The 12,012-nt window shown below is 32.9% G+C and overlaps 1 protein-coding gene across 1 annotated transcript in view; it reads left to right on the forward strand.

Moving 5' to 3' along the window:
• LOC124369838 (bifunctional purine biosynthesis protein ATIC) overlaps positions 1-7,500 on the forward strand; it is a 58,177-nt gene extending 50,677 nt beyond the window's left edge. Inside the window, exon 13 of the mRNA XM_046827966.1 lies at positions 5,084-7,500. Coding sequence (XP_046683922.1) covers positions 5,084-5,203 — 120 coding nt within the window. The 3' untranslated portion in view covers positions 5,204-7,500. The remainder of the gene's footprint in view (positions 1-5,083) is intronic.
• Positions 7,501-12,012: the final 4,512 nt, after the last annotated feature.

Below are 12,012 nucleotides of genomic sequence, written 5' to 3' on the forward strand. Positions count from 1 at the left end.
CTACGATAATGTTATCATATTTTTTACAAAAATAAACAATTAAAATACTTAACCTATCCAAAAAAATATTTACATCTGATTTAGGTGACCTGTAAATACCAATAATAAGATATTTTTCCTTATTTATACTCCAAGTACAGGCACAAAATTCAAATTGCAACTCCTCAAGCAAAACATTACATAATCCATCTGGCACAGTGACCCCTCTCAACTCAAAACCCTTCTCTGCCAGAATAATAACTCCACCTTTAGTTTTCAATTTTCTAGAGAAACAAGATTTTGTTAAATAAGAATCTATATTAAGCCGTTTTATTTCTTCTGCTTTCATGTCATGTTCTGTCAATACAACTATTTGGGGATTTGTTTCGTCTAAAATTGCCTGTAGTGAATTTAATCTAGAAGGGAGATGTTGAATGTTTTGGTGGAAAATTTTGACTAAATTATGTTGTGCTTTTATTTTATTGGTGTAGTGGTTTGGAGAATTAAGTTTAAAGTTGAGAAGGATGACCGGGCCGCACCACAGCTGGATATCATTTTTTCCAACCCAGCACTGACTCCACCACACTCACCATGACTCTGCTTTACCACTTCACTGTATGAGAGGTCACCAGGTGCCACAGTAACTTGCTCACTTTGTCTTGATGTCTGCGCTGTGAGTTGACCAGCCGCTCTCGCCGCCGCCATGGCTGATGGAGTTAAGTGATCCGCAGCTGGAGCAGCCGGACTCTGACTTGACTTCTTTGATGTTTACTGGATATCTGCCGGAGACTGACTCCTCCACAGTTGCTGTAGGGAAGTGTGACATTTGAGCGTCTAATTGGTATGGTTCAGGATCGTCATTTACTTTGGCTGGTTTTGCAAACATTCCCTTATTATCGTGTTGATATTGCTGTATAACGTCTGCCATATGAGCTTCAGTTCTTTGTATTGGCGCAGTTTTGTTTTTTGTCTTCAAATCTGCGAATTTTGCCTCCTTCTTCATTAATGAATCTTCATTTAATGGAAATATTTTTGCCAAAGTGTCTCTTATACAATACCCTAATTTTTTTTTACCTGTTCGATTTAAGTGCAGTCCACGTTTGCTAAAGTGGAAATATTTAAACTTGTGAACATCCAAATCAATAAAATGCATGTTTTTAATCCTATTTGTCAATTCTCCGATATAACTGTTAACTTGATCGATTTCAAGATGCACTGGGTCCATGATATCGGCGTCAAACCTCCTTGGAACAGAAGTAATGAGTACAGTTTTATTTTCACTCAGCTCTACTAGATTTTTTTCCAGCGATGTGAATACAGATTTAAAGCCACTGTAAAACGAATCATTTGTCCCTCCCATTATAACAATAACCTCATCAGATGCTTGCTTAGCTGAATCAACTACATTTAATAAGCGGGCATTAGGGTAAACAAACCCAACTGCTTCGATTTCCCCCACTTTACAACTCTCTTCAATGAACTTCTGTACATATCTTCCTTGACTGTCTGCGAACAGTGAAAGCTTAACCTTATTACTTAAACATGGTTCCGTTTCTTTCTTCTTCTTATTAGCTTTGTTTCCTGATTTAGATATTTTATTATCATATTTGATTCCCTTTGTTTTGCACTGTACCTCGTTTTCCTCCAAAACTTGAAATCTGTTTGAAGTGGTGACAGTTTCTTCTTTTTCCCTTATGCTTTCCGGTGTTGACTTTGCTTTTCTATTTGGTTGCTGTACCTTCCATACAGATACATTATCATCATTAAGTTGAACTTCCCTAACATAATGCTCATCATCAGGTGATGGAGGTATTTTTATCATCATTTGAGAAACAGTATAGGAATCCACATCAAGAGTAGGGTTAAAGTACATCAGGGCCAATTGTGCCTGTTTTCCTTAATAAAGTGTTTTTTTTTTTAATATCTGTAAATGATAGTTGTAAAGAGTCAAAGGATTCTTTTTCCTTTTTGATTTTTTGTACAATTATTTCGGTAAACAGGAGCAAGTAGATCCCGCAGTCAAAACCATTACTTTGCTGAGGAACGTTTACCGGAGTGATTTTACATTTAACATTTTTGTTTAGGAATGTTTGTAAAGCAGAGCTTATCTTTACTGCGTGATCAAAGTTTTTAAGACCCAATGAGTCATAGTACAAAAATTCTTCCATTTCAGCCACGTAAAGTAAAAGACTCCAGTGTGAGCCGGAACCTCCAGGCTTATCCACCGCAGGAGAATCATTCACTGGAATGACTATATGAGTTTTACCCTGCAACTCTACCTTATCTAACACATGTTCAAAATCTGATAAACATTTAATCGCTTGAGAAATTATTGGGTTCATTAGTAGAATTTTTGTGTTGTAAATTACTTTTGCAGCTAATACTTGGTAATAAAACTGTATGGATTCATCAGTTAGCCACTCATTTCCCAATATTTCCAGACTAATTTGAGTTCTTTCAGGTAACTTGTTCTGCTGTTGTGTATCATGTGTTGTAAAAACATCTTTTTTATCCAAGTTATTAGGGGCTGTTTTGTCAGCAACCATCGACTCATTCATGCTCAAGGATTGAGAAACTTCTCTACAAACCTTTGTGTTTAGTGGAGTGCTTGTAGTATGAGTAAATTCCTGTAGACTTTTAGAACTATCTGTCAATGAATTAACCTCTGTTTTTAATATATTACTGTTGGTTGTGTCGTTAAAACTTATATTCATATTTTTTTCTGCCTCCTTCATTGCTTCATTGAATTTAAGATTTCTCGCCCTATGTTTTCCATAAAGTGATTTGTTCTCTTGAAATGAAGAAATATCCACTTCCTTAACTACACCAACTTCATTTATGCCATAGAAATTTACAGTGTATTTTTTTATATTTTTTGAACAATCTATACCAATAATTGCCGCTGGCCAATGTGGATACCCTTTAACTTTTTAAAAAACGGTGTCACCATGATTGAATTTGTTTTTTATTTGGCTCATAATTAATAATAAAACTCAAATACACAATATCCAGTCAATTATGTACAAATAAAGGTTAGTAGGGATTACAGCAATGCAATATAAAAATAGCAGTAAGCTGAAGTCTAGATAATAAAATAAATATTTACAATTTAAAAACAACTTGGAAAGAATAGTAGAGTAAAATAAAGTATTTTATTTTATTTCTTTCTTCCAGTCAGGTGTATTAGTTCATTAATTGAGTGCAGAAAGATAAGCAAACCAGACCAAATCAGGTGAATGGATGACTCATCCATTAAGGCTCTGATGTTATCAGCTGTGACCTTGCTCCAAACTTCCTGGTTATCTTGTCAGCCAGTCTTATCTTGTGGGACTTTCCAATAATCACGATCTTGATTTAAATAGTTAAAGTACTCAGCGTTGTAAATCACACATCCTTTCATCACTAATTCGTTTCTGGTATGTAAAACTTTTCTCTCTGACAATTCATTATCAATTTAACATTATTTAACCACTTGAATTTTAACTTTTCTTTAGAGCCAATTCACTAGTAATGTACACTATCCGCCATTTTGTACACCGATACAACTCCGTCAACTGTAACACCCCATTACTCGTACATGACCAACCTTAAACTATATCATCCATCCAAATAACGGCTACTGAAGTTGAACAATGCCTCAAGAATCCTTGCTATTCTAAGGGCCCAGGTACTGATATAACTTCTGCCAGAGTGTTGTATTTCCATCAAACATAATAACTGGATTCTTAGTGTCAATTTACAAATCTGGTGCCAGATCAAATGTAAAAACCTAAAGGCTAATAGTTATTCAATCCGCCATGGCTAAAGTATTTAAAAAGACTGTTTTGGACCACATGACCTTCGTATTCAGAAGTATAATCGTCCTATAACAAATTGGATTTTAGTCAGGAAGGTCTACGTTAACTAATTTAGTGGTTTTTGGCAGCAGAGTTGTTACTGCTTTTTCAAACTGTAACCAGCTTGATATCACCAAGGTCTTCGGAAAAGTAAGCAATTCTCACTTGATTGGTAAGCTTGATGCGCTCAGAGTCACTAGCTCCTTGCTTTTCTGGATTCGAAGTTATCTGACTGGCTGATTGGAAGTTATAAGGCTGGTTGTCATATTGTCTAGGATCATTCTCATTTAGCCTATTTGTGAATGACATAGGTGGTTTGTTGAATTGCCACATCCTTATCAATGCAGATGATGTCAAGTTGTACAAAGAGGTATCCTCTGTCTCAACAAGTAGAGCTGCAAAATGATTTGGAGAGGATTCAGAACTGGTGTCTCATCAATGGAATGAGTCTGAGCCCCACTAAATGTTTGGTAAAAGTCAAAACATAGTTTATTTACAGAAACGTGAAGAATCGTAATGGTGTCAACACAATTAAAAAGGAAAATAACAATTAAAAATGTTTAAAGATTGTAGTCTTTAAGAGTAAGTATCCCTCCATTGGTAGAATTTGTCCAGTGAGTATAAACCATTCGCCTAGGGCCTCTTCAGTCTTTTTTCACATTTGCTTTAGATACCCTCTGGAAGTTGGTTGTGCATCTTCCAGCCTGTATATGAGGGTTTGTGCTCATACAATGAGCTGTGGTGAAGAGGCAGCCTGTACCTGAAGGTTTGTCTGGTGTCATAGCTGTGCATGTCTGATCCTTGTTGCAGTACTTGGTCCACATGCAGTATCACCTTTTGGATGTAAAGCACAATTACGTTTTTCCAAGGTATATACATTTGACGATAGTTGCTGGCATCCAGAAGAGAGCCACTTTTAAACTTAGCCAAGACTTTTTGAAGTCCAGCTTAGTCTTTTTCAAGTCCACCTGAGGTTTTAGGTTTGAACTTTTAATTATGTTTTCTATATCTTCTTCGTCAGTGAAAAGAAAGTAACTTAGATCGTGGTTGAGGGTGGTGAGGGTTAAAAGTTTTTATTCTAGTGGGATTTATTTTAAGAGTTTGATCAGCTATCAAAGTAAAATAGTACATAAAATGCACATACACACAAATGCACGTGCCCATGTGCGTGCGCATATATGTATATAAGCTTATAATTTTCTGAAACTTTTTCCTTTTTAAATTTTTGTCAATATGCCAAAATCTTAATTATCTGTCCATTGTTATAGAGTGGAGTGAAGTACATTGCATCACCATCAGGGTCCACTAACGATGCTGGAGTTATCGAGGCCTGTAACGACCACAAGATAGCCATGGCACACACTGAGATACGACTTTTCCACCACTAAATTCTCTTCTTGATCAGACAGCTTTTAAGAGCTAGTAAGTTTACTAGTTGGTCCATTTCTTTCAGTGTTAGTCTATAATACTCATTCAAACACTTTCCAAATTTGTTAATTTTTCAGGAAATCTTGTGTTATAGTGTATAGGTTCCCATTTTCATCTATATCTCTCAGGCGTATTTGACAGTAATAATGACAACTAAAATTTAATCTCCTGTTAACTTCTAATTGTGCTCTAATATTAAATATTTGTGCTCATCTCCTTGATGTCTTATCAATTGGGGTATATGTTTTTCTATGCTAGGTCTTTATGATTTTGAATCTCTCAACTGAATTAATATGTTTATTCTGAGTTAATCAATTGTACATTTTACATATTAGATGTGTTCATTCTTTATTTTTAATTGTGCCTTTCCCACACCATATGGGATTATGTTAAGTTGTGATAGTGCTAAACAGGATTTAACATTCCATTTTTTCATTAGTTATGTAAATTTCCTGATTATTTTACTCTAGAGCTGAGCCAAGCTCGCTATAAGGTCAATCTCAAGCCCAAACTTTTTTCACCAAGAAACTACTTCTAAGATTTTGTCAAAATCCACATTTTCCAATACGCATTTGTGAGTATCAAAGAGTGTACTAAAATGGTGTACATTAAAAAAAATTATAAATGTTGATTGTATACATGGCTACAGTATAATAAGCGGCCACCAAGACAATCGGATGATGATTATAGATTTTAAATATCAATACTATCGAATACGTCATTTGACCTATAGATAGTCATAATTAAACATTGCCAGCTTTTTTTATGTAGACTAGTGATGTCATTACCAGCTATTGTTGTTTAGTTAATGTAGAAGGTTAGTGACAACGACAAGAACAATGGCCATGAATATGCAAATATTAGCTCAAAATGTTCTTATAAACAAAGAAATCTTTAAAACTGGTCTCAGAAGGGAGTGCATTGCCGATCATCTTGCAGAATATTATGTTTCAACGAGAAATTATGATTATTGGGGGTGATCCATTCGAGCATTTCTTAAATGCTATCAAACATGTCTACTCTGTGAAGTACTATACGGCTCCGTATCATTTACTAATCTTGATCTGATTGTGTTGGTGGCTGCTTATTATACTGCAGCCGTATATGTTTGTAAGTAATATATTCTAAGGCATACATTTACAGTTAGTAGCTAAATATTGACATTATTAATACAAATATGAGATATCTAATTTATAGTTGTGTATAACTCATGTTCTCTCAAGACCAAGCTATGACACTAAAAAGCAATATAAATGAAGTTTATTATCACTAAAAGAACATTATGGTTGGACAAGATAAAATAAAATAATATAAATAAATAAGACTCTTGTGCAATAAATAGTAATTTGAAGTCTTCTAAAATCCTTATCATAATGTTTGGGAATACGTTAATTATGATTTTGTGACTGGCATCTTCATGAACTGTCACTTTGTATCAATACTTATTTTATTTGATTGAACCTATTCCGTTATAACAATCCTTTATTCAAACAAAATAATTTGTACTGAACCCATTGCTGGATTGGTTTAACCTCTTGGGGTCCATTTTGTTCCCCACCGGGTTGACTCACCAGATCCAATTAATTTCAAGTGAATATGCCTACATTTAAAGATTCCTAATATACATGTCATATTGTACCATTGTTGTAAAAAGTTAAGTAATGCAAAATACAACTTTTTATCCACAATTTTTTTATTTTTAAAATAAATTAAATATACATTTTTGTTCAGGTTTTTTACCTACTTTATTTCTTTCTGAATCAAGACTAAGTAAGTACCCATCATAAGTATTAGTCATGCTCTAAATATCTACTTAGTTAAGTTCATGGCTTAGGAAATGTGTCATTTGAAAATAAAAAAATATATGTTGTACTATATATACAACGTATTTGGCTCAGTAAAATATCCACATTTTAGCTCACAAATTACGTTAGTTTAAATGTTAGATACTATTTTTATAGAGCATACAACAAGAAGTAGATCGGAACAAGGAATTTGCACACCCCTATGTTTATGTTCTCTCAAATACGTATGTCTTATTTTTCTAAATATGCATTAGTTAATTATGTTATTCCTAAATGAGTTTATAGACTGATTAATGATTTATCAATTATATTTCATTCATGATTGCTCAAGACAACTAGTTAGTATTTTATAATAATGTTTTTATTGTGTTTTTTTATTAATACATTAAATGTCTTACATTGTAATGGAATTATATATTTGTTGTTGAAAATATACAATTTTTATGCGCATATTTGTTGTTTTTATCTTATTTATATCCACTTGGTAGAGATTACAGTTACTATAAAAAAAGATATGACCTTTTGTGACTATAGCCTATCGAAAACACTGTTGGTATTTTTTAACAAATTTGATGCATCCAGAGAACCTGATCATAGAAGGCCCCAATCAACTCGTTTATGTTCTTGCATATAATTTACAAGTTACTGAAGACTGATTTTTAATAGGTGATCATACAATCTGTTATAACAAGATTTTTCTTTTAATGTTCTTTGGTGTCCTGTAGCACTACACTGTATGTGGCTGACAGTTTTTGACTATGTTATCATTTTACAATATATCACATCACTAATTGTTTGTATTGGTTAACATTTGTTCGTAGTTTGTGAACTAAAAATGAGTTCACAAGCTATATATAGCAACATAGAATGTGCTAACCAACAGCTTGATGCTCATTTCCAAACCACCACCCTCGACAAGACAGGTGGGTCGCTTACAAGAATAACATCAGTCAGTAGTACCCATTAAAGAGCACATCATTGCTGCTTGACAACTCATATCCTTTAGCCACTCAATTGAGTGCTAATCATATTTTGTATTCCATGAATTAAAAGTGAGCAAAAGTTTGTCTGTATTATAAAGAATGAAAATATTGGGAAAGAGTATAAAAGGTTATATGTTACATGTCATGTGATGCCATCCATATATTTTCTACATATTTTCCATATTGAAGAAAATTTAGAACTTTGTAGTCTGACTTCAAACCAATCTACTGTGAAATGCTTCAGCCTGTTGTATAGTATTTCAACATTCACAACGTGCTGGCAAAATGATGATATTTCAGTTTTGGCAAAAGGTGGAAAGTAAGAGGAAAGATCGTGAAGACTCTATGTGTTGCTTGCCATAGGCATCATACTCACAAACACCTTTGGTAATGTCAACTTTACAAGAGGTTATTTGGCTTACCGCAACACTTATCATCATGAAAGTTTTCCTTTCTTTCAATAAACATTGCATTCCATTTAAAAATAACTGATTGCATTCCATTTGAATTGACATGACTATCATATGAATATAAACCTTGAATATAAATACTACTGTACTTAGCACAAAATAGTAGTAAGCCACAGATTTGTGTTTTTCCTTGCCAACTGAACTTGAAAACATAGAAATCAAGTAAACTAATTAATAAGATGATTTTTCGTGTTTTTACAGAAAAATTATAGTAATTATTTTTGGTCCACTTCACTACTTGAGTTTATGACTAAACTCTACAAAAGGTATTCAATATGCTTGATATTAGAACAAGCCATATTGTCTTCTAACCAGTTCATACAATAACCAACAAACATAGTACATTCCCATTCTTTTATTTATTTATGAAAACAATCTGGTAAGCAAATTTTAAAACTACTAGGGATTCAGAAGAAATCCTTTTTTCAAATTATAATTTTCTGATTATCCTTTGTGCTATTACCATGGTACTCTTAAACTGATAATAGTGTTTCTATTGTTGTACCTAAACCATGATAGTCAGTTCCTTTTAGACACTTCTGTTCTATTTCAATATTAGGTAACTTCAAGGATAAAGTGAGCAAAAATAGAACTGAAAATGAGTGGCAAAACACAACAGATACAAGATGTTGGGATTGCAGAGGAAGGGTGCCCTCTGGATAGAGTTTTTTTATGAGCCACGGATATTTCCTAGTTTACTGATCAACACGGGTTGGACATTGTCTTTATGAGGTCTTCTAACACAAAGTCGCTATCGCACCTTCTTTAGGGATCGGAAGGAGAAAGAAGAGAGTTTGAGAAATTCTTTCTGGCCTCTATTTCCCAAAAAGTTGTTTAAATCAGGCTTTTATTGGGTGTTCTTATTTAAGCAACATGGTCCTGACTAATTAGAGATGTTGCTTAAAACCAAAGAAGAAGATGGGTAATATGTAATTGTTGTTACCTACACAAAAGAATAAATTATGGTAGGAATCCTCTGAGAACTTTGTAGAAATCCTCAAGAACATAGAAACAGTCCTGTTCATTAAGGAGGGGGGGGGGGTAAATCTGAACCTTAGTGGCTTAGAGTCCCAATCGCTAATGCTGACAATGCATTAGAATTTTTCCTGTAGATAAGATAAACGTATGCAAGGTAAATAATACAACATTTTTATATATACATAAACATATATTTATCACAATGGTTACGATTCGCTCTACAGAAAGCCCGAGTGGTCCCAAAAAAGCCCAGCGGAACCCTGTAGATTATCGGCAAAGCTTGGCTAGCAAGCTGCAACTCAATATTTGTATTTGTGCTAACAAATGTTATTAGCAACATAAACTAATAAGTAGGGTAGCAGTTTCATATCAAAAGTAATTCATAACACTTTATTTCACATTACAGTTTTTATTTTATACCATAATGAAAATTCTGTAAGACTGAATTCCATAATTACATAATCTGGATAAAAAGTACATATTAAACATTGTGGTTCACAATGATATTGATATTTTTACTGTAAAAAATTCAAAATATAACTACAATTTTAATTGTAAATGTGAACATCATGATGTCTGTACTCTATTTAGTGTTTTTACAAGACTCAGTATTTCATAACTGACAATAGATTTCATACTCAATAATCTATATTAAAACAGCAAATAACTTTCTCAAGTTTAATTGCATTATTCTCAATTACATGTTCCTTATTGCCACATTTAAAAGTTATAAAGTTCATACTTAATATAAATAAATATCTATTGAATTAAATTAATTTTAATTGGAATTTTTCTCTCAATCACAACAAGAACATCAATATAACTGTTCTAAACCTTTTTCTTATTACACTAAAACAGAGGTGCCCACCTCAACCCTCATCATCATAGGTCGATCTTTTCATTTTCAAAATGTTACCTACCTCCTTTTTAAAAACAATTCTCATTTCATAAAATTGTATTAATGATTCATTTAACAGAAGGTAAGATGATGTTGCAGCTCTGTTTGAAATAAACTTGTAACCACGGGCTAAATTTCTAATTATGTCATTGAGACACTCTATTTTTTCGGATGCATTATATTGACAAACTGTTTAAGATGTTGACACCAGTCTCTATATCATCAACAGAACACATATAATCAATGACTTAAACACTGCAAAGAAAACTTATTATGCTCTGTATGAGTTTCACCTCAAATACAGCATCATTATTTTGACTGGCACTGTAGTGACTAATGTACATAGACTTCTAATTCAGAAAAAGCAATAAAAATTCTTGAAGGTTTGGAACCCATAGGTAATTGGCGAGAAAGCTTCAAGGACATTTGTTACCCTAGGAATTGAGGAATTTGTAGGAATGAGCTCTTTTGAGTATGTTTATGAATGTAGTTTGGGCAGATGCTTTGTGACAATATGTGATACTTCCCTTCAGATATTGAGCCATAATTTTTACTTTTGGTCCTACATCGGTATAGGCATTAAAAAAATGTTAATAGCTTTTTTTTATTATGTATTGTAATGTGATTTTAAAATTGAAAAAAATAAATAATATTTGGAATTTTGCACTAAAATAAAATTGTAGCAATTTATGCCATCACCTCCTTGTGAAGTACTTACTACTAGGTACTAAGTACTTATTATATATATGTTAGCTGATGTTAATAGACATTTTCTTAATAGTTAAGTGCTGATTCTAATAATAATTAAATCATTAACATTACTTTAAATATAAATATTTATCTGATGGTGATATGCTTACAATATAAACAAACCGTTTTGGTTTGAGGATTGAAAATTGTGTGCTTTTGTATATTTTGTACTTGTAATTTTCAGTTTCCAACAGGTTTTGTAAAAACAGATAAAGGGGGACTAGTTGATTTTGGTTGTTATTTAATTATTTATATATTCATGAACATTTATGCAAACTGTTGTTTTTTTACACATGCAGGAAGGACTGTAACGGTGCAATAACACTCTTATGTATTATATAATGCCCATGTCTAACAAAGCAATGACTCTTAGAACTTACTGCTTAAGGTAAATTAGAGAGAGTGAATTTGTTTTCTAGGCTGTTGGGATCATCTATCAACATTGTTATTCTCCAAGATAAGGTTGCATATACCACTGAAGTTAATGTAGTATTCTGAAGTATTCAGTGAACCATCTCTGTATTAGTGCAACCACTGATACTATGAAGCAGCAGATGTCAGCAATGCTAAATTTTCAATAATTTATCCAAACTAAATCTGTAACCCTTGTTGGATGGAATATTATTTACAAAATAATTACTTCGCTCAAAGAGCTACTTTATATTTCAACGTAACACTTAATGCAGAACCCATTATCCACCTACCCACTTCACATTGTCAATGCTTCTCAACAATTTTAATGTTCTCCCCCACTCCAGGTGGACATCTCTGAATTAAAAAGACACTTAGCAAATACAAAAACAATACTACATGTATATGTTAATAACATTTACTTACATTTTACTTTTGTATGGAAATCAGTATTATATAAAGAGCTTTCTTTTG

Source organism: Homalodisca vitripennis, chromosome X (genome assembly GCF_021130785.1).
Source record: "Homalodisca vitripennis isolate AUS2020 chromosome X, UT_GWSS_2.1, whole genome shotgun sequence".
Lineage (NCBI taxonomy): Eukaryota > Metazoa > Arthropoda > Insecta > Hemiptera > Cicadellidae > Homalodisca > Homalodisca vitripennis.